At 39.3% G+C, this 23538-nt stretch overlaps 1 protein-coding gene across 3 annotated transcripts in view; it reads left to right on the forward strand.

Moving 5' to 3' along the window:
* oxr1a (oxidation resistance 1a) overlaps positions 1–23538 on the forward strand; it is a 179839-nt gene that overhangs the window by 80295 nt on the left and 76006 nt on the right. For 2 of the 3 annotated variants that reach the window (XM_041245623.1, XM_041245626.1), the window contains exon 3: positions 11139–11338. In XM_041245623.1, coding sequence (XP_041101557.1) covers positions 11139–11338 — 200 coding nt within the window. Of the gene's footprint in view, positions 1–2518; positions 2551–11138; positions 11339–23538 lie in introns of those variants that run through there. The other variant, XM_041245624.1, reaches the window with a different exon arrangement.

Below are 23538 nucleotides of genomic sequence, written 5' to 3' on the forward strand. Positions count from 1 at the left end.
TCGCTCCTTCTCTCTCCGAACATTTACCCAAACGAAGGAAAAGACCAGCGTTACCCTGGCCCCTATATGTAATCCCGCATGATATCGAGATAAACGGTTGCAGCTGCCTTATTACTTGCAGCTGCCTCTCGTTTATCTCTCAAATCAATACGGTCTTACAACAGAGTCGCGCTTCCATCCAGGCTGACCCACTTCCCTGACCCGGAAACGAACTGTCAGGCCAGCCCTTCCAGATGCTTCTCCTCCCGTTCTTTAGCGCCCTCACAGGTTGGGAGGAAGATTCATCACCAGAACTCATCTTTCCGTCACACTCCCACTCGCTCTCGGTCGGTTTTACTTTCAAAATCAAACGAGCATTGTTTCTCTTTTCTAAGCAAACCAAAGCAGTCTCTTCAGTTACTTTTTTGCTAGATGAAAACTCACCTTGGATTATACTATGCTTTTTTTTGTTTAATATATATCAATTGGTTTACTTTTGTACATATGTTTTATGATCAAATATGCTTAAATGTGCTGTCACTCAGTAAGTACTCTATATGGGGCTCTGTGGCACGGTAGTATCACGGCCCAGTTGGTAATGGCAGGGATAGAGACTCAAACACAGAATGCTGTAGTTAAATTGCGTTAATGCAGTCTTTAATTAAACACATAAAAAAGTAACACTGTACAAGTACTTAACAAAACACTCTTGACAAAATAAATGCTACAAGGGCCAAAACAAAAGGTTTTACAAAAACTCACGAAATGTAAACAAAACAGACAACACAGCAGTGAACACAGAACACAGACCTCCACCTCTATCACCAACATCAATCCTACTAACTCTCTAACACCCACGAACACCTATTTTATTATTTATTGAATTGTCGGCTCCAGCCACATTCCGATGTGTTTTGACAAGGAGAAATGTAACCCTCTTCCTGCCAACCTAATGTTCCCCACAACACACACCCATGTACCGGCAGGGCCTTCACACTGCCGCAGGTTCAAAAACCCTTGCAGCACAGAACTCTGGAGAATGAATTAATATTTTGTGTTCAATTTTTGCTGCAGGGAGTTGACTTTTACAATTAATTATCCCTATAATAATAATAATAATAATAATAATAATAATAATAATAATAATAATAATAATCTCATTCTAGTGCTGCTGTGTCTTCTTTGTATTAGTGAAAGCATGTCTTTTGTATTACCAACAAGTGACTTTGGAAGGGAACTTTGATTAAATCATGTTTTATATAGCAATGAAATCTTTGATATTCTCAGTATTTATCCATGGATAGTGGTTGTTCATTCTGTGAAATAAATTTGACACTAAGGTAATAGTCTTTAGACCTTAATTATGCAAGATCATTCCTAACTGCAGTCAAAAGGGCATAACGCTGCTATAATTTAGTATATCTGTAAAAGCTGTGAATAGGGTCATGAAGACAAATTGCTAGATCAGGTGGTGGCATAAGCATTAGACTGAGGTGTTATTTGTATCCTTGTTTTCTAGGCAGCCTGTTTTATTATGCATGAGTTGAACAGCAATCTAATTATTTCTCTTCATTATTTGGAATTTCTGTGTGTGCCAGCTATTGCTGATATTGCTGATCTTATTACACCATCCTTTCATTGCTAATGCCAAGCATCACAGCACCTGGTCTTGATGCCAAGTGAAGCTGTCCTAGCTCAGAGCCACCTTACATCCTGTAAGAATCTGCTTCAGGGTAGCTGGTAGGGCTGCAACGAAGGGTACATTTTGACCTTCGAAGGTTCAGAACACATTACCAAAAGTAATGACTCGAAGCTTCGATGGTGCTAATTTGCATAATTCACTGGTGATGTCACCATAGCTACTTGTTTATATTTTGAACCTTCTAATACAGCCCTAGTAGCCGGTGATGAACACAAAGGACATGCAGCGTTCTCTCTCACCCACACATTCAGGTTCTACGGTGATGGAAGAGCAGAATATATGGACCTGATTAAGAAGCTGATCCTCCTCTGTTCCATTGTCCACAGTTCTCACCAGCCAATCGTACATTGTTGCACATTGTCCCTGCTTTGCTTGGCAAGCTGCCTTAACACACCTCATCCTCTCCTGCAGCTTTTAATCTTCAGTACCTACCAACTTCCTCCTTTCAGTTGGAGCTGCTTTGTGTCATCTTTTGGGAGCTGAACAGAGACCAAGACCTCCTCTTCACTATTGTGCTTGCTCCATATCCTTTGCTGCCCACTTTCTCAAGGTTCTTACAATAGGTGTTACCTCCCTTACACACTCATCATGCGATTCCATCAGTGTAATTTCCAGGCGAACCTTAGCGCACTTGAATTCCTCAGTTTGAGACTGACAGCTGGAGTTTCCCTTTACCGTAGAGTGCTACCCTGCTAAAGGCACATTCGCACTGGACCGGACAATCAGTGGTACTGTGCATCTGACAGCACAATACCTGGAACAATGAACAGCAAACAAAAAAAGATAATTGCGATCGTCTTGCTCTACTGGAGAAAGAAAAAATAAGTAAGATCGCCGTGGGTCCATGACATCCTCAAGAAAAGAAAAAGGTAAGGCAAATATCATCAGCTGATACAGGAGCTCCGGTTTGATGAAGGCAGATTTCAAACCTACTTAACTCTTAGTGGTCCATTTATTCAGTGCTTGTCAGACGCGTCAGGTCCAATTTATTTTCACACACACTGTTTATTTTACACGTGCTGTTTAATTATTTTTAGTAATACATGTTTAAAAGGCACTGCTTAGCAAAAGAACACTCAGTACTACATCTCCAGCCAAGCCCCACCCCTTGTTTGATGTTTTTTTCACATACCTCTTCATAGTCGTGCATACTGATCACTCATTTTATCATCAAACTCCTCAATAATGCGATCCAAGTCATTATTTTATTACTATAACATCTCAAAAAGCTTTGCAAATGTCTGTGATATTCTTTGAGTGCTGGATGTGGAAGCAGCTATCTTCTTTGTTTGTGTCTGTGTGATCTCTATAGTGCAAAGGCTATGTGTATTGCTCAGATCCGACCCCGTTTTTTTGGCTTCTCTTAGCTCAGTTTTCTCAGCTTTTTCCAGAGAAAAAACGACTAGAGACCCGTGCTTGACATCTTTTTGATGATGTCAGACAGGGTCCGACATCATACTGGAAAGGGAAAATTGTAATGTCGGACCTGGTCCGACATAGGACCGCAAAAGGTTTATGTTGTATTATACAACTCTGGAAAATCTGAAATCAGAACCACAAGTTTTTCCTCCATTTTATTTATTTATGTATTTATTTCTCCCAAAGGAGCCTGCTGCTGGTAGTTTACGTCACAGCGTGGCACGGCGAAAGTTGAAAATATTTTATCTCCTGCGCGCCACTCTGTGGTGCCGCTTGAGTGCCGCTTCCCATGACCGCCTTCATTGAAAACAATTGCTTTTGCCGTGCCGCTTCCAGTGTGAAAGCCCCTTAAGGCATCATGGAACTCCCAGCCATTTCCTATTGTTTGAACTAATCAAGGCTTCCAGGCTTGTACTGTGACAGGGAAACCTCAAACACTTTAAGTTTGCCCGGTTGCACTACTGTCGATCCTCTCCAGCTCTTGCATTGTCTGCTGTCTCACCTTTCCCACTCAGACTGTGTCCTTTAAATCCCCATCATACCACCTCTCAAAACACTTTACAGGCTTTTCTGAAGTCCTTGCTTTCTTTACGGCTTGTACACCTTCTTCAATTTAGGAGCAGAGTCCTCCATTTGGTATTCTGGTGGATTAGTAGGTGGAATATGAGAGGGAATTGACAGACTCCCCTCTTCTTGGATCAGCGTATATCTCTTCAAGATATCTTTCCATATTGGGCATAGTTGCTGTAAGTATACCATTCTTTTCACTGGTGAATAAGTTCTTCACAAACTTGAATGGATTCTTGCATGCTCCTTCTATTTACAGCACTGTGGTTGGCTCTGCGCTTTGTGCAACTTCACAAGCTTATGTGTTAGATCATTTTGCAGAAAACTAAGGGCCTCCTTCTCACCTTCTTCAGCCCTTCTCCATGCGTTCAGTATCCATCTGCCATCTAGACCTTCCTGGAATCGTAATTATTCGTTGCTTTCTATCTTCTACTCAAAACCTCTCACACCCATACATGTAGATGGTGTCTCTGAACTTATACAGATTCCTTTTTCCATGTCAACTGTGTGACTAGCCATTTTCTGAGAGGCTCGTGGTCACATAATCCTTGGTTTGCATCCATTTAAGGTTTCCTTCTCCTCCATCTGACTGGGTTCACCAGGGTCATTGGTTTAATCACTAGCTGTGCTCCTATTGTTGAAACTACGTTTTTGTATTTTTCTTTACATTTCTAATACTACGTAGAAATAATTATGAAGTTTTAAAACCACAGATACCTTCAAATTATTAGTAAATTGTAACATCATATATGCCACTGACTCGCTAAGTCAGTGTACAGACTAGTATAAGTATAACTCAAACACCAATCATGAAGTCAGTGTTTGTTTGACCCTGTTGCCATAGTAACCAAATTCTCTGTTAAAAGTATGATTTTACAGTGTGAAATGCTGTAAGGAAAATAAAAAGCGTATTTTTCACTGTAAATTGCAAGAAGCTGAAAACAACTTTTCGCTTTTGCTTACTAAATCAGCTCTGGGCTCGCCAACATCTGCCATTGCTTCAGTACACACTCATTTTTCAGTTCCCAAAATATTTTTAAGATGAAAAACTCTCTATAGACAGAACACTCCCACCCCTGTAGAAGCCTCAAGCGGGTGTCTCCAGCATCTTGTTCAATATGAAACATTATGAATTTCTTGAATAGTTATCTGTATCCTCTCCACATAACTGCTGACATGCCCCTGAACATTCTAGAATGTTCTTGTAAAATGGGAATTCTGAGCCAAAGCAAATGTGTGGCTTTACCGTGTGTGCTAATTCCAATAAATAACCCACAGGGTGTATGGGACAACATTGTGGAACTGCATTGGGTTACTTCTCAGCCAGAATATTTCATCTTGTTTAGAATTATGAGGATGTTGTGACTCATCTCAAATTGCTTTTGTTTCTGCACTTTAAGCCAAATCAAGTGTATCCCTGTTGAGCTGTTTAATCTCCACCTTGTGATTTTGGCAGTGTACTGCTTGCCTGTAGGCTGTACGGACTGGAACATTTTTTATTTTATTTTCACCATGTATTTATTTCTGTCAACCTTATCTGGTTGACTGACGAGACATTCTTTTCCCACTGTCTCCTTAGCAAATGTGCACAAAAATAAAAAATGCCAAATAAATTATGTCACCGTATATTGACTTTGAAAAAGTATGATAAATGATGCTGTCCAATAAGCATTAGAGATTAGATTTAGAGATGTCCTGCTAAATTGGACTGGTGACAGGTCTAGTGCTCGTGTCTCCTTCCCTCAACACAACCCATAGTTCAGTTTTATCATCATTTGTCTGCCATCTGCTGTTAGACGTGTTTGACAGAGAATATCGTCATCCTTGAAAAGACATTGGCCCAGATATCCAAAGTGATGTGCAACCCCAAAAATGATTGCTTTTACACAACAACTGATATTTTCCAACACGGCACAAAGCAGTTGCGCATAGTTGGAAAATAGCAGTTTTTTGCTCAATTTGCAAATGCATTTGTGCCTCGCAAAACCACCTGCGCATTCGATACAAATATAGCAGAAATGCTCAAGAGCTATGCGTGAATGTGTGGAATTAGAGTACTACACAACAATGGACTGTTAGCAATACCCTGCCATCAGCTACAGTACATACCAATATTTCTGCACGTGGAATGCAGAATCAAAGCCCAACACACATCGATAGCATTGGCACCCCTGAAGTTGCATGCCCACCACCACAAATATATAAATAAGCTACTAAATGGAAAATGAAACAATGAACCACAGGATAGTGTAAGCTATTCAACACATAATTTAAATAAAAAGATATTGTAGCGACTTGCTAACTCAAGTGTCAACATGAAGGAGACGAAGCTTCAAACTCCACACTTTATTTTACAGAAACACCCCTGTGAGCCGATGTTTTGAGTAGCTCCTACCCTTGCTCCTTACACTATACATAAACATGTTTACAGAAGTGTGGACTATAAAACAAACCCACAATGCTGAAAACACTACTCTATTTGGAAGCCCAGAAGACGGGAATCTCAGCATGGAGACGACCATGAACGCTGCCTGTGGATGCAGTCTGCACATGTGTCTCCCTTACTTATACCTGAGTGTGGAATTACCAGGTGAGTGGCATGAAAAGAAAAGGGACCCTTTGGATAATGCAACTACAGGGATATTTTACGGATTGAGCCATTGGCCCTTTGCCAATGTTGCTGAGGATAGGGCACTTGGCTAAAGGCATGTAATTAAAGGCAAGCATTACAAGCCTGTCACGCTTATCGCAACACTTAGCCTTTTTCATTCAAATTTGGCCTTCAGAGCAATTCAGATATTTTTTGTGCTTAAGCGTATGAAATTTGCACACATGCATACATTTGTATCTAATGTTTATCATTATCACAGACATTAATAAGCTAAATATTTGAAGGGCCTTCACAGATTCTCAGGAATTCAAACAGATGTATCTATATTGTTTGCTGGGAAGTGAGTTCATGATTTCTCTGCTTCTGTCTCCATAATTGACAGGTGTCACACAAATATGAGTACATGTTACCTATTCTAATTAATTTACATTTTTTGACTTTTTATTACTTATTATTGCTCGGTGTCTGGACTGGAATATATATAATCCTGCTTGGAAAACCTGGGGGGGTAATTAATTCAACTTAAATAAAATGGGCTGAACGGGCAGTGGAATAAGGAAGGGGCACCTTTCGTACATTAAATTTACATTCAAAATGCCGACAAAATTTTCCAATACAGTAATAGCCTAGCTTACTACTGTATAAGCAGTGTCTTTGATTTTGAAATCTATGTGAAAGCAAGTTAAGAAGTTGAAAACTGGTGCTTGATCGATCTAGGGTTGATATACTGCTGTATGTGTCTATTAAAGTAAAGTGTTCCTGCATTATACAGGTAGTTTTTTTTAGTATCTGCCGACTCGGTCTATGTTACACACTGACGGCAAGTACTAAGTAGAGACTGTGCTGTACTCTTGATTCTGTTTTTCAGCACCAAGAAAGGTGCTTGGGAAAGTGATTAGTTTTCTTTTCGTCTGAAAGAACGATCATGATTGCAGCTTCCCTGTTTATTTTTTAAGCATGTATTAAAACGATGCTGCTATCACAACCATTCTTTTGAATATAATCATTATATAGATGTGGACGGAACCTTGTATTGCGCCTGCATTTCACTTCAGTGATTGGATGAGTGAGTGCTGGAGTGATGTGCGCAGAGTTAAGGCTTGCTTTTTAAAAGCATTATTTTGTGCCTCGCAAAACTGGTTTTGTGCTTGCCGCATAATTTCGAACATGGCAGGATCTCTCAAATTGTCGTCCACCCCCCCAAATTGTGCTATGCATACATTATATTTGTGCACAGTGCAAAACGGACTGTGGCACGCAAAAATAAGTTTTGAATATGGCACCATTTGCGACGCACATAATCCTCTCGAATATCTGGGCCATAGTCTATGGTTCTCAATCTTCCAGCCTTGACATCAAATGTTCTGTCAAGTGCCTTAATATTCTAAGCATTTGTCAGAGATTATTCTTCACAATATAAATCATTAAATCCTTCTTAAACAATCAACAACTCCAGATTCCAGAACATCTTGACTCTTGTTTAAAAAAACTGTCAAATGACCCAAACTGTGTTCCCTACCATAGCCATAGGACCATAGTCATAGGACCAGGCTAATATGCAGACCAGACTTTTTTCTCAACTGGTCCAGATACTGAAGCTTCTGTTCTATGTTTGACATTTAAAACAAAGTTCATACTGCAAACATTGTAAACACATGTATGCTAAAGGAAAATATAAAAAACTAAATAAACATACAATGCTACACCACTATGTAAGTCACTGCCTAAAAAATAGACTTATATATACAATTTAATGACAAATTGAATGAGTAATATCGCCCTAAGCAGCAGCACAGTTCCTCCTGATGTTTCACGTAAGCACTTACAACACTATGCAGAACTATTAGTGCCCCCATGCTGAAAAGAACAACAACAAACATACATTCTCAAATAAAACTGTCAGAGAACTTTGGTTCTTTATGTTATTATGTTATTAGTTGTACTGTATATGTGATGAATCTTTGATTTCAGGAGTTCTATTTTTCTGTTGGGCAAGGATATTGCAATCAACGGAAAACTTGTGTCCATGAGAAGCAGTGGCATTGGAACAATGTTTAAAGTGGGGGTGCTGAAAGCCATTGAACAAAACTGTAACCCCTGTGTATGATGGAAGCCATGCAAAGCCAGGAGGTGCTGCCACACCCCCAGCAACCCTAGCTCCAGCGCCCATCTTCAAATTGGGCATTTCAAACTGAGTAAAAAAAAAGGGGGTAAAATGTATAAATCATTGGTAAAGGTGACACAAGTTAATACAGGATACAATCAGGTACAGGGCTTTTTGAGGGAGGTAGTAAGCGCACCTGTGTCCTGACTTGAAGGCAGTGCCCTCTGTCGTTTTATAGTTTTGGAAATTGTTTTTTATTTTTACCAGGTGGTCCAAGCATGAGCTCTTCATTCATGCATAGCTAGGCACTGCTGGTGTTCTGCAGCCATATCATAATGCTTCCTGGTTGTCTGTAAGCCTGAAGAAATACTTTAATTGCAATTCGTCATTTTTTTTGTCTTGTGCGGCACCTGCACAGCAAGGCTTCATATAATCGTGGGTGACTGATCTATTGAAATACAGTGCTCTATTTGAAAAAAAAAAAAAACTGTGTGGATTGTGGATGTATGTAGGAAATATTGCAGGTATTAACATTAAAAAAAAAACCTAATAACTTAAGCACACATCTCTTGGCCACTTCCTGTATAGTTAACTACTGGAGCCATCCCTTATCATATGGAAAAAAAAAAAAAAAAAAATTAAATGATCAACAAATTTCATGTAATAAAAATTATTTAATTGCACTTTCTCTTCATTTCAAATACTAATAAATAGCTGATTGTAACGTTGCACTAAAAAAAACTCAAAGGAGTGTCATAAAAAACAAGGCATTTTATTACTTATAGGTTGTCAGTGGGTGGGGCAATTTCTGGTGTTTGAGGTTTCAGGGGTCTGCTCTATCCCCATTTAAATAGGAAGACTGTTTAGTGGATGAAAGGCCTTCAGAACTATAACCAAGGTTATAAGAGTATTCAGGATACGGTGACTGCACAGAGAATTCTTCCTCAGAATCGAAATTCTATTTGTAAATACTTGCAATGTGATATATACTCTGGTACTGAATACCCAGGATACAAGTATAGTCCTATTCCCCTATATATATATATATATATATATATATATATATATATATATATATATATATATATTCATATATAAATATATAGGGGATAGATATATATTATCCTTAGAATAATAATATATAGAAGTATGAGTCTAATATAAACCCTTTATAAACAATTTAAAGGGAATGAGAGAGTGTTAATTAACCTAGCGATTCACACTTCAAGCATAATCTGTGATCCGGCTAGTTGCTACTTTTTATGTAGGTATTTAGATAATTCAGGTTTATGTATAAATGAATCCTTTTTCATTCAGATTTGAGCAAGTTTGTCCTGAGCAAGTACCCTGCCTCAAACTTTCAAGTTGGTGTCAAAAACAGTGAATTAACAGCAGTGGTTTTTATATATTGTTTTGTCATTTGAAAAACAGTTTTACACAATTTTTATAGTGAGTTCAATACATGAAAACCATTTAGGTGTTGAATTATTGTGCAAGTTCTTATTATACTTCTTCAGGATTATGTAATTTATTAACAATTTGAGAAATTATGTTTTTCATATAGTTTATATCATAAAAATAGTTTAATTTACCTGGTTTACAATTTTTATCGTAAAAGTCACTTTCTCAATGTTTTATATTTTATAACCACATCATCAAACAAGTTGTTAATGGTAGATGAAAGTAAGGATCAACATGTTGTGTACAGTATAAAAGGACCATTTCATTAGTTAATTGTGCAGTTTTAGTTTATGACTCACGGATTTGGGCTCTCACATTTCTTTATATTCTAGTGCTGCAAACGTAGACACTTTTAATGTATAGGGCAGCCAGTTGTAAGAAGAGATTAGAAGTGATATAGAAGTGATGTAAATATAGAATTCTACGTCTAAATCGAAACACCCTTTGTTTAATATGACATAATGCCACACCTGTACCATTTCGGGTTGTGGCTAGCATACTTTTAAAACAAGCTGGCTGAAGAACATCATCCAGATCATAGTTTTGTGATATGGGCATTTAAATGTTTGTTAACAAAATGCAAATCAGATGTCCGTTTTATAATTTATGATGTTTTCGCACAGAAAACAATATAAACAATAATGTGATATTCATGACTTTTGGGGTTTTGCTGACTGTTTATCTACTGGAATCATTGAACTGAAGTCAGTAGGAAGATATTGATTTTAAATTGCATTGTATTTGTTATTTGTCTTCAATTCCAAGGACTTGAATAACATTTAAAGTGCTACAGGTCAGGGAAAGGGAAAACAAAGTGTAAACCTCAGCAGGAAAACTGCATTGGAAATGAAGCATTTCCACTAAGCATATAAGAAACTTTAGATCTCTGAAAATAAAAGGAACTAGAGGATCTAAGCTGGATATATGAAGCTTTTTCAGTTACATGGCTTTTTTTCCCTCGTGTTTTTTTTTTTTTTGTGATATTAATAACCAGGGTGAAACAGCAATCCTGATCAATATACATGGTCATAGTCAAAGATAGGATAGGATTTAGACTTATAAGATGGTCTGTCTATTTTACTTTTTGGACCTGGACTCTCTCTAGAGAATTGTGGTTTTACACAATGTTGTGCATACAGTTGCTGTTATTGCTGTTGTTCAATTCATGTGCACAACAAAACCTACAGTATTACGCATAATATTGAGATGCATTTCTCAACTGATTCGTCCTTTTCAAAGCAAAACTAAAAATGTTAAGGCTGTCGTTAAGGTTTACCGTGTTTTCTTACTCCTAGACTGAAGAAAAAGTCCCAGTCAGTGGATATGAGTGCACAAGGATATTCTAGTCCCCTGGTGGTAGATGCACATTCATCACAACTCAACAAGTCCCCACCTGTTTCCAAGACTACCACTTCAGAGAAAGAAGATAACAATGCAACACATTCCCAAAGACGCAGCCCTCGTCGCAGCGACTTGAAGAGATATTACACCATAGGTAAGTGAAGGCATGGTTTTCAATAGAAAGACTACACAAGAGTATTCTAAACTAGTATTCTGAGTTCAATAGGACTTTCATTTATAAACTCATATGGGACATCAGTTCCCTGACATGAAAGTGGAAGTCAGTGTGTGTGTACTATTGTGATCTAAGCACTGTTGAACAAATTCGATTATTTCATATCCATGTAGTTGGCTGTTCAAAAAATAATTTCTTTGGATAGATGAATTGTTCTTAACCATGGCTCTTAAATATACTTCCAGTCGCGTCCTAAATGACATAGAAAGTAGAACAGTTGCTTGGTTTACATGCAGTTTAGAAACTCCAAGTGATCTCTCTATTGTTGTGACAATGTGACGTAACACGCACATATGCACATTCCTCACGCAACAGGAAGTGCGCGGCCATGGCAACAAGTTTAAAATGTTGTTCACAAGATTCACAATACACTCCCTACACGAACATATTGGTTTGACCCAAGGTCTGCACCGTGGCTAACGTTAGCTAAGATTAAGAAGAAAACGTTGTTAAGGAATGTGAACTCAGCAGGCGGTCAGTAGAGACGACTGCACAAAATATTAATACTTAAATACAGGCATGTTTATTACTCACAAAAATATCTGAAGGAAGAGAGTAGAAGACCATTATTAAAAGAAAAAAGGTAAGGAAGAGAGAGTATCAGAGCATATTAAAAATTAAATAATGTTGGATTTTAGAATAAAAAATGATGTTAATTTTGCCGCGGGGCCATGAGCAAGTTCAAGTTCAGTTCCCACCTGTATCTTATTTTTTAACTTGGATTAAGCAGTGGTAAATATATCAAAAAGTGACATTTTACAATCACATAAGCCTGATTTAAAAAAAAAAGTTGGCTACAATTATGTTTTCATCAAAAAACTTGTAACTCAGTTGTTCTTGGCTGATATTAATGTTCAGCTTCCTGTTTTTTTTTTTTTTTTAATGAATTAGTGGTTCTTAAATACTGTGTTTCACTGACTTTATTGTGGCATTTTAAAAGCTTGACATACTAAAAGCTCAGAGCCGGGTTGCTTAGTAACCAGTTTATGGTTCCTTCAGAAACAATTGCACAAACGTCGCCTTGTTATCGTTATCAGTCGCATATTTACTAGGGTGCGTTTTGACCGCAACAGAACAGGGTTAAGTAATCTTTGATCAAGAACCAGTGAACGTGACCACAACACAAGAACGGATCCGGTCAAAAAAGGTTCAAAATGTAGTCGCAGCAGTTATGAATATTATTGTTGAACCAACAGGTTGGTTATGTATAACACTGACTAATGTCACATATATGCAAAATAATGCAAAATATATCTCTAGACATCTCTAGGCAAACGTGTTAGACTGTGTTGCTTTGTATACAGTTTGTTGCAAGTGCTTTAATTGTATTTCACGCTAATAATGTAAAACCTTTTTTTTTTTTTTTTTTTTTTTTTTTAATTTGTGATCAACATCTACTTCGAGCAATTGTTTTGAGTCTAATGTGTGTGTGTGTGTGTGTGTGTGTGTGTGTGTGTATATATATATATATATATATATATATATACTATACTGTGTGTTTCACAGGACAGGCAAAAAACAGGATAGACAGACATGTTGGTTTCTTGTTCCAAAAACTTTATTCAGCACCGTTTTCCCTCAGTCACCCACCCATAGTTCTCAGCTCCCTGTCAGCTACTCCGGAACCACGGCAACCACGACACAACAACAATAGGGCGTCGCAGTGCCTCTTATTACTTCAGCCCGCCCCTCTATTCAAAGCTTACACATCCCATTGGTCCCTGATGCCAAACCAAAGACTGCATTCTCCACCGTTCGGGGCCTCTGGCAATTCAACATCATGCCTTTTGGACTGTGCAATGCCTTGGCAAGCGGTTGATGGAGAAGGTGCTGGATGGCATCCCCAGACAGGCATGTGTGGTGTACCTGGACAACCTGCTGGTACATGGACCAACCTTATCAGCGGCCCTGCTCCACCTGCGACAGGTGCTGCCCAGGCCACCGGGCTGCGACTGCACCCAGACAAGTGCCACCTGTTCAGGTGCAAGACCACCTTCTTCGGCCACCAGGTCAATGAAGAGGGCATCGTTACCAACCAGGGAAAATCTCAGCCGTGCAGCAGTGGCCATCCCCAGCCAACACAAAGCATGACCCGCGAGACCCGGAGGGAGCTAATGGCGGTAGTAAAAGCCATCAAACGCTACCACCCCAGCCTCTGTGGTCGCCGGTTTGTGCTCTGCACTGATCACGCCGCGTTTTAGCGTTTGCTGTGCTTCAGGGAACCTCAGGGACAGGTAGCCCGCTAGCTTGAGGCACTTCAGTCCTATGACCTGGACATCCGACACCGGTCAGGAGTGAAGCACAGGAATGCTGACTCCCTGGCCAGGTGACCGTGCAGTGATGTGGGGTGCGGATACTGCGACCGCCAGGAAGCTAGGGAGAGAGAGGCATTGGAAGAGGAAGGACACAGTGACAGTGAGAGAGGTGCAGCTCCTGTCTCCAGCTGAGTGGCAAGAGCAGCAGAGGCAGGACTCAGAGTTCAGTCTGCTCCTACAATGGAAAGAGACAGACCTGCGAACCGACTGGGCTGAAGCAGCCCTGCTCTCGCAGATGGTGAAAGCGTTGTGGTCACAGTGGACCACCTTGGATCTTCAAGAGGGCGTCCTGCACTACACAGGGCAAGTTCCGTCCAACGGCGGGTCCCGCCTGCAACTAGTGGGGCTTGCTTCATTCAGGCGTGCCGTACTCCAGACCAACCACTGTGCGCCAGGGGTAGGGAATTTCGGCATGGCTGGCACACCTCCGCAACTGGTGCTACTGGGGATGCCCTTTCCCCACCTCCGACAGTGGGAACCAGTTCATTTTGGCAGCTAGAGACTACTTCACCAAGTGGCCAGAAGCCTACACACTGCCAAACCAGGAGCTTCACTCAGACCAAGGGTGGAATTTCAAGAGCAAGGTCTTCAGCAATGTCTGCACATGACTGGGGATTAGCAAGACCCACCCCCAACTGTCTCGCCCCATATCACAGACTGAAGTCCCAGCTCCCCCTGTGACACGAACAACACCAGCCTTCTCCTCCAGTTCCGGACCTGAAAGAGACTCCCCCCAAGGTGAGGCGAGGGCGCAATGACACCATCGGCCACCTGCTCGCTACAGGGACTTTGTGTCCTCCGCTGCCCAGCCCAGTTGGGCAATTGCATGCTGGTTCAAAGAGCCTTGTGCTACAGTCAAGGCGGTAAAGGGTTGTTGTGGAAGCATGGAAGTTCATTGTGTCGCGTCACTCTTGGGCATTGCACCCTGTTGAACTTTTTGAGGACAAAAAGAGACTGAAGTAGTGGCAATGTAGCGTTCCGTGCAATTATGTTTTGTACTGTGTTCCTACTGTATTTTCGTACTGTAATTCCCGCTGTGTTGTGTTCCCTTTCCTCTCTGTATTTCCCGTCGTTTGCTTGTATATCCCTGTCTCTGTCACTATGTGTAAATGTAACCTGCGCGTGTGGTGCTGTCTGTGTCTCCCCGGTAATTGGCTGTTGTTTGTCTGTGCCCATTGGTCCTGGTGTGCGGCTGAGGACAATGGGATGTGTTTAAAGCTCCGGTGTCACGGGAAATAAGTTAGCCGTGAAATAAGTTAGCATTTGCCTTTTTGAGCCTGTCTGCGCATGCACGGATTTTAGAAGTTAAACGCAAGGTTCTGTGGAGATTTATCCAAGATTTTACAGACGCCATTTGTATTTTTTTAAGAAACGAAAACAGTTTCAGCAGACTGTATTTTTTGGTTTAAAAATGTGACGTTTGACATCATATTTATCGTAGTGTATTGCAGACATTATTTTTCTGTTTAAAAAAGTAACATTTGTCGTCTTATTTATCAAAGTGTAAATGTACGTTTAAGTTTTTTTATAAATACATTTTATTTAAATGCACATTTAAAGCACTAGCTGTGTTTGGATGTGCAGTGTGGTTTTTAGCAAAAATAAATATTTTAAAAACATTATTTGTCAGTATAAGTCATGTTTATGCAGAGTTAAAATCACTACTTGCCAAATGTTTATTTCCTTTAAAAAATGTTGTGTCAATCATACTGTGGCGTAAGTAAATTTAACTATTATTATTTTTTTTTTTTAATAAATGTTATGGGGAAGTGGGTGCAAACACTTTTATTAATACAGAGAATACTGTTTTTGACGTTTTAATCAAGTCTATATGTGGGAATATCTAAACCTGTTTTAATATATATAGAAAACGTATACGTTTTTAGTGAAAGATGGTGTTTTAAGGGCTATATAGATAGATTGGTCTCCTATACATACTTTCATACGATCATATGAAGAAACACACGCAGACTTCATATATATGGACGTGTATATACACACACCTGTATTATGAATGATAAATTAGAGTGCAGTACTTACAGATCGATGCTTGTGTTGCGGTCTGGTTTTGTTTTTTGTATATTTTATAAAAACAAATAGTTTTAGATTTTGCGCCTTTTTTGGGGTGGGCCTGGGCAGTATACATTGTAGAGGGGAGGGGTTTGTGACTTGACAGCTGTAATAATTTAATTGCACATAAAAATAGTAATGCTTAATTGTTTCTGATATGTCGTAACCAATACAGAATATCGTATTTATTTCTCTTTCGGTAATATTTGTACAAAGAAAACCTATAATGTAAATATCTGGTGATTACAAACTTAAAATAACAACTCTGATGATGGTTTAATCTGGGAATGTTAAATAATAGATATTGTCATATTATTTAAAAAGTGTTATTATAATGATTTAACATAATGCACATAAAATAAATAGCCTGACCATGACTTTGTAGTAGCTTAAAGTTAACAGCTGTTATTAAATAAAATACAACATGATACAATAAAAAGTGTTATTAATATTATAACAATGTGTTTTCTATTTTAACCACGTAGATCATAGCTTTAATAAAGATCATGGCAATATTTTTAAAAGTAAAACAATTTTCTGAATTAAAGTTTACCGGCAGAAAATGGAGATGGCTTAACCTTGCCTTTAAGCTCTGAGATTCGTATAGAAGGCTCAAAAAGGCAAATGCTAACTTATTTCACATCTAACTTATTTCACAGCTAACTTATTTCCTGTGACACCGGCACCCGATTAAAATAAGGGGCGGAGCTATGTTATAAAAGGGCGTTGTGCCGCCAGTTAAGGTTGTTGTTGCTGTCCTGATTTGGTTATGTTCCAGAAAGCAGTAAAGCAGTGTGGCAAAGTGGTAATGACTAGACCAGGAGAAGTACAGATGCAGTAATCCAATAACAAACAGACAACAAAGTATGGGTGAAATGGTTTGTTTTTATTTTGTAATCCAAGGGTGTGTTGACCAAGCAGAAAATAAAAATACACAGCAATACACAGCAGGTATATAAAATATTAAAAATACGCCCCATCAAGACGTTTGTTTGTCATCCACAGACGGACGGTTTGGTGGAACGTTTTAATCAGACCTTGAAGTCGATGCTGAGATGATTTGTAACACAAGAGCAAAAACATTGGGCATCACTTCTTCCCTTCCTCGTTTTTGTAGTGAGAGAGGTGCCGCAGAGCTCGACAGGGTTCTCCACCTTTGAGCTCTTGTACTGCCGACAGCCTCGTGGCATCCTCAATCTGCTGAGAGAGGGGTGGGTGGAGCAAAAAGGCTTGTCCGAAAATGTGGTGAAGCATGTGCTCCTACTCAGAGATCGCCTAGCTAGACAAAAAGTTGGTTCCGTGATCAGTCGAGTTCATGTCCTAATTGAACACCTATGTCTAGTTGAGCAGTGAATTACCTGGCTAAAGAAAATCTCTGGATGTCTTTAATTCTTTTACTGCGAGCTAAACTATTGATCCCTACTCTAACCATAATCTGCATTAAATCGGTGGCTTTTGCACCAGCACGTGGATCTCAATGGAACTGCCTCTGGGTATCGTGTTGCATAATCTACCATTAATAATATATGCGCATACCCAGAGTCAGAAGGTAGCAAACGGCCGACTGTCCATTGCAATACGTTCAAATGGAGTGGAGATAATCGGCATTGGAAACAAAGGGGCGGGGTGCACTTGACCCGTTGCTACTCGGTGGCAGTCTGAGCATGTGGCTAAATATCTCAACACATCAGTATGAGTATGAAGACTTATCCAATAAAATCAAGCCAATATCCGCTCACTTGTCTTCTCAGCTCCGAGGTGCCCCGCAAAAGGGATATCATGCGCCAGCCTCATGACCTCGATCCGACAAGATGGGAGAACGAATATTTGTGTTACAGGCTGTCCTGTGCCCATGGCTAGATTTACTCTATACAGTAATTGCACACTGAAACTGACATGTGGATATACTAGCGCCCCAGTGCCATCAACATCCTTACCTTCAATAGACCAGACCTGCCCCCAAGCGTGCACTAGTGTTGGGTCATCATGTTGGCCCCAAACTATGTCCGTGCTTGAGTACCACAGGTCCGGTATATTGAGAGGGGCCGGAGTAGCATCTGCCCTAGATGGCCCAGTAACCTCGCCCTCTCGGTCACATTGTGTTCCAACTCCTTTTGACTGGCGTTTGTTACCATTCAAGCACTCTCCCACCAGCCCCCAGCCTTGTCTCAAAGATGCTCCCTCCCATTTTGCGGTCCATCTTATTCATTTTTCTAGGATGAAAAATATGTAATCAAGGACAACTGAAAGCTTCTGGAGACTGGAAAATGCTGGCAGTTGTTGGATAACAGCTTATTTTCCCATCTGAGATTGCCGCCACTAACCTTCGACCAGACGTTGTCTTGTGGTCTGGATCAGCACGCCTTCTTCACTTTGTAGAGTTAACAGTGCCATGGGAGGATGCTGTGGATCAGGCGCATGAAAGAAAGAAACTTCGGTATGCTCAACTAGCTGCTGAAGCAGAACAGCGAGGATGGAGAGTCCAGGTTTACCCAGCGGAGGTGGGTTGTCAAGGATTTGTGGCAAACTCCACAACCTGGTTTCTCAGAGACATCGGATTCAGTGGTCAAGAGTTGCAACACATTGTGAAGAACTTATCTGAAGAAGCAGAGAGGAGCAGCAACTGACTCTGGTTGAGACAAAACGATTCTGTTTGGGGAACTAAAGCACAGAAGAAAAAAAAAATGTTAATGTAAAGAAAGGTAAGTAAGCTGGGCTTAGCTGAGTGGGGGACGGAGGGGGGTGATGCTGGGACAGAATCACCTCTGAAGGTGTCATGGACTAGTTGACGAAACACCAAGAATGGAAGGTGTCCACTTGAAGACCCCAGAGAAGTACCCTACTCAGCTGTGTCTAGACGGTTGTCATACTGGGAGGCCACACTGTGGTTGATCTCTGGAGCCAGCATTGCAGCCATTGTGTGTGTGTGCTGATGTGACAGAGAGGCAAAATAGGCTGATACCTAGAGCCAGCATTACACTTCAGCCATCAACACCGGGCAGAAGGATATCTGCATCATCAGATGGAAGGAAACACAGATGGATCACATTAGTTTACAGCAAAAGAAGTCTATTAGTTGGAGTTCAATATCAGCATGAAGTTTTACACCTAATTTCATGTAATGGAAATGATTATTTATTTGTTAGTAGTAGTAGCAGTATTAAAACTTAACTGTGCAATATTAAATAATAATACTACTAATAATACATAATATGGTTGAACTGCAGAACTAGAAGACGTCTATTATCAATTCACAATGAGAAATCTAAAAAGCAATTTAGCAGGCTGTAGTTCGGCACTATCTCCACTACTCCATGCAAGGCGGTGTTGGCGAGTGATCAGATTTCAATACCTGTTGTTTTTTTAATACTTGCCCCAGGCCATTTACATTTCACCTGAGAGTGGCTCAGCTTCAAAAGACCTTAAATCATCAGACCTTAAATCATCAGTATCATGTAATTATAAATATATAAATTGTACAACACAAAAACATGTTACAATACCTTACTGCATACTTCCGTATGAAAAAAAAAACTAAAACATGTGAGACATCACAACTGATTAACCTGAGATGTTTTAGGTGTGAAGCCGATGCAGAAACCTGACAAGGTGCAACTTGCAATACAGTTTATAGCCTACATTCAAACTTCTAAATCTGTTTTCTCCAATTTTCTTTCATTCATTTATTGTTTATCCTGACAACCTAGTAAGTTGTACCTCCATCAGTATTATTTAATGTGAACTGCTGCTGAAAACAAATCTATGGGTAAGTTGTATTTATTTATTTATTTTAAAGTGGTCAAATTATGGCACATCTTCCCATGCTGTTACTGAGTGTATATATCTCTGTTAGACCATTGTGTTTTTGGCCCTGTCCTCTCTTGATTTATGCACTTTGTTCTAGAGAGCTCTAATCAGAACAAAATAATAGATGCACAAGTACACAGACATGTTTTAAATAGACTTCCAAAACCGCAGAAGTGTAAAAATGATCTGTTTAGTTTACAATTAGATGCATGACATTGATTTTTTTTTAATATGGGGCCTAATATGTTTTCTAGTCAGGAAGCAGTTGCCATTGTTTCTTATTGTTATATAGTAAATGTCTTCAAGAAGATTAATCATTTTGATGTCATAGACAAAAAAATCTGATTTGGTAAAATGTTGTTGCAGTTTATTTCCTAAAAACGGTCTATCCAAGTATCAAACTACAGTGTGTGGCAGCGGCCTTCTGCGTTAAGCTTTTTTCAAACAAAATATTCTATTTAAAATGAGTGCTTAACAATACATTTCTTACTCCAAACCCCATTTTAAGATAACTCACACTGTGAATGAACATTTCAGGTTGAGAATAAATTCAAATGTAATTAGGTGTTACAGGTACAACATACAGTAAACCATTCTGCCAGCTATTTCATCAGGAGAAAGCTACCTTTTATCATAATATTTTTAACAGCGATGATCTTTAAATCTTTCTGAAATTAAACTAGTTTGACGTGGATGCTCATTAGAAAATGAATATTTTGCCACTGAAAACATTACTAGATGCCTTTGTCTGGCAGCAAGCTGTGTATCCATATTATTAATCCATTACAATATTATTATTAAAGTATAAGTAACTTAAACTTTGCTGGTCCCACCTTTTTCATTGCTATGGAACGAGCAGAGTTTAAAGGTCACTGCGTCCTGTGATTTCTTTGGAACTGTTCACAAAAGGAGCTGGTAACTATGGTATTATACAGTCCAGGATCTGGTTTAATCATGTCCTAATTGAACACCTATGTCTAGTTGAGCAGTGAATTACCTGGCTAGAGAAAATCTCTGGATGTCTTTAATTCTTTTACTGCGAGCTAAACTATTGTAACTACCTATGTAATACGAGATAATCACGTTTGGAAGCCGTGATTGTGAATGAAGTTCATGGCAAGTATGTGGTTTCATTGTGTTGATTATGCATTAGTGTGGAGAGGGTATTCCAGAGAATGGAATATCTAGCAATGAACCTCTACTTGCCAGACAAGCTGTGGCGAAGGATAACAAAGGTACATCTCAATGACCACTGTACAGCCCTTTTCCAGAGCCAGATACCTGAATGGAACACTATTACTGAACATTTTATGTATTAGTTGGTTGTTGGCTGATTCTCAAGTTATGGGTAGAGAACTGGTGGCTTTTGTCAGTGGCAAGTATGAATTGGCTAGTTTTGGTGGATAATGAAATACATTTGGACCAATTGTATCTTTGTTTAGTATTTGCTGGCCAATAGATGTGAACTAAGCTTTTTCATTAAAGCAAGTCAAACAGAAAAAGCCAGCACTTCCTCAGAAAATTTTGATTCATAGTTGATGCTGTGATGTTCCAGCGGGCATCTACCGTCTGATAGAAGCCCGCTAAAGCTGGAAGCTGATTGGCTAATGATACTAAATCGTTTTCTAATCCACCACAAATAACATGAGTTCAACATAACAGAACCTTAGGCTAGAACAGCCCATTGATGTCAAAATGTAAAAATCTGAGGTTTTTTTTTTTTACAATTTCCAAATATTTTTGGAGAATCTAAAAACATTCCTAATCTTTCAATGTACATTAGATAGAATTTTTGATTGGTTTTGTTATAAAAAGCATTTCTCTTTTGATAATGATAATAAAGATTATCATTATCAAAATGGAAAGCATAATTCTGAGAATTGCCTGATAGAGAGAAATGTACAGCAACAAAAAAAAAAAAAAAAAAAAACACACAGCTGCTAGTTTTGCCTTTCATTATGCTTAATAATTCTCATGAAATAATTTCTCATATTGAAGAATCTTATACAGAAATGCAGAGTGTATTTGGTATTCGCTGGACTCTGGTTCTCATGATGCTGTTATTTATACTTGAATGGTAGAGGCTTTTACTTTAGGGAGTCACACTGGGTACACAGTCTTCTCTCCATGGGTCTATGCAAGGCCCATTTACATTTTTTGTGCTTGTTGATCTGTGTAGTCCAGAGTGCCATGAATCGATTTTCAGATTCCTTGCTGATGGCATTGATCAGCCTCTTTTGGGAGTTTCTGTTTTTGATGTTACAGTTTGTTGTGTCAGTCCTGCTCTGCTCAGAAATCTTTTTCACAAAGTGACTCACTGTGTCTGATTGCTCCTGGCTATTGACAGCTATAGACTGTAACGATTTTGGGTCGCTCTGTTTCAGGTGTAACCAGAACCTCCAGACTCATCTCTCAATGTCGAACAGTAGTGTGTATAGCCCGAACTCAGCTCCAATGGCATTGTTTGAAGCACTTCTGTGCACTTTGAGCACATTTTTACAGAATAGCAAATGCATACTTTCTGTTGGGGTTTTATCCTAGTTATTGTAATCCTGGTTCAAGGTTGGACCCCAGACCTCACCCCCATAGAGGGAAATGGTCAGAATAACACAGTCAAATTGAATAGTTTGTTCCAGATTTTAACTGGTGGATTGATATAGAATTTGGTCTTTATGGCATGGAATGCCCGCCGTGCTTTTTCTTGCAGAGACTGTACTGCTAGGTAGGTGTAGCTGGTTGTGTGCTCTGGTAGTTCCCCACTGAAATACAATTGATATTTCTTACTGTTATTTTTGGCTTTCTTTTGGAAGGTCATCATTTTGGTCTTGTTTGAATTTAATTTCAGTGCCCATGTTTTGCAGTATTGATCTAACAGGTTTAAGCTCTGTTGAACCCTCTTGTGCTGGTGAAGAAGAAGTAAGTTGCCAGCATAAAGCAGACAGTCGATGTTAGCGTCTCCGAGCCGTAGCCCTAGGAGTGAGGGATTAAAGAGGACTGGGCTCAGGCAGCAGCCCTGTCTCACACCTATGTTTTGTCTGAAAGCATTCTTTCTTTTGCCCTTGATTTTGACCCTGCAGACAATGCTGGAGTACATCTTCTTGATCTGGCCATATACTTTCTTCCTATTTCATTCTGCAACAGTTTCAATATCAGACCTGGGTGCCAGATAGAATCAAAAGCATTTGCAAAAATCTATAAAGCAAGTAAATATCTTACCATTTTTAGTGTTTGTCTATAGGACGGTTTAAGGTGTAAATATGGTCTATAGTTCTGTGGTTTGGCAGGAATCCTATTTGACTTTTATGTAATTTGTCTTTATCTTTAAGGAACTGTACTATTTTTTTGTTTATGATGGCACAATATAATTTGTTGCTACTGACACAAACACCTCTGTAATTTTTTGGGTCTAACTGATCACTCTTGTATTTTGGTGTGAAGAGACCTTCAAACCATATTTTTGGAAAGTGTCCAGGTTGGAAAACTAAATAGAATATTTTTATCAATGCTTGCTGTAGTCTGGGAGTGCTGTATTTCAGCATCTCATTTAGGATCATGTCTGTCCCACAGGATTTCCCTGGCTGTATTTCATTGAGCTGTTCTTTGATCTCTTGCAGTGTTATAGGAGTGTCTAGAGGTAACTGATAGTCTTAGGTGGTTAGTTCTAGTGTGTGTAGTTTGTGTACAAATGCTGTTTGTTCTTCTGAGAGCTTTCTCGCTCTCTCTCTCTCTCTCTCTCTCTCTCTCTCTCTCTCTCTCTCGCTCTCTCTTGTTTTGTTAATATGCTGTTAATAATCCTGTAATCTGTGATTGTTGTCTTTATCTAATGTGTGTAGATGCTACTATACTTGTACTAAGATTATCTGTGTGGAGTTTGTTTTCAGCCTTCAGTGTACCAGCATTCAAAAGTCTGCTTAATTACAACATTGC

Source organism: Polyodon spathula, chromosome 3 (assembly GCF_017654505.1).
Source record: "Polyodon spathula isolate WHYD16114869_AA chromosome 3, ASM1765450v1, whole genome shotgun sequence".
Taxonomy (NCBI): domain Eukaryota; kingdom Metazoa; phylum Chordata; class Actinopteri; order Acipenseriformes; family Polyodontidae; genus Polyodon; species Polyodon spathula.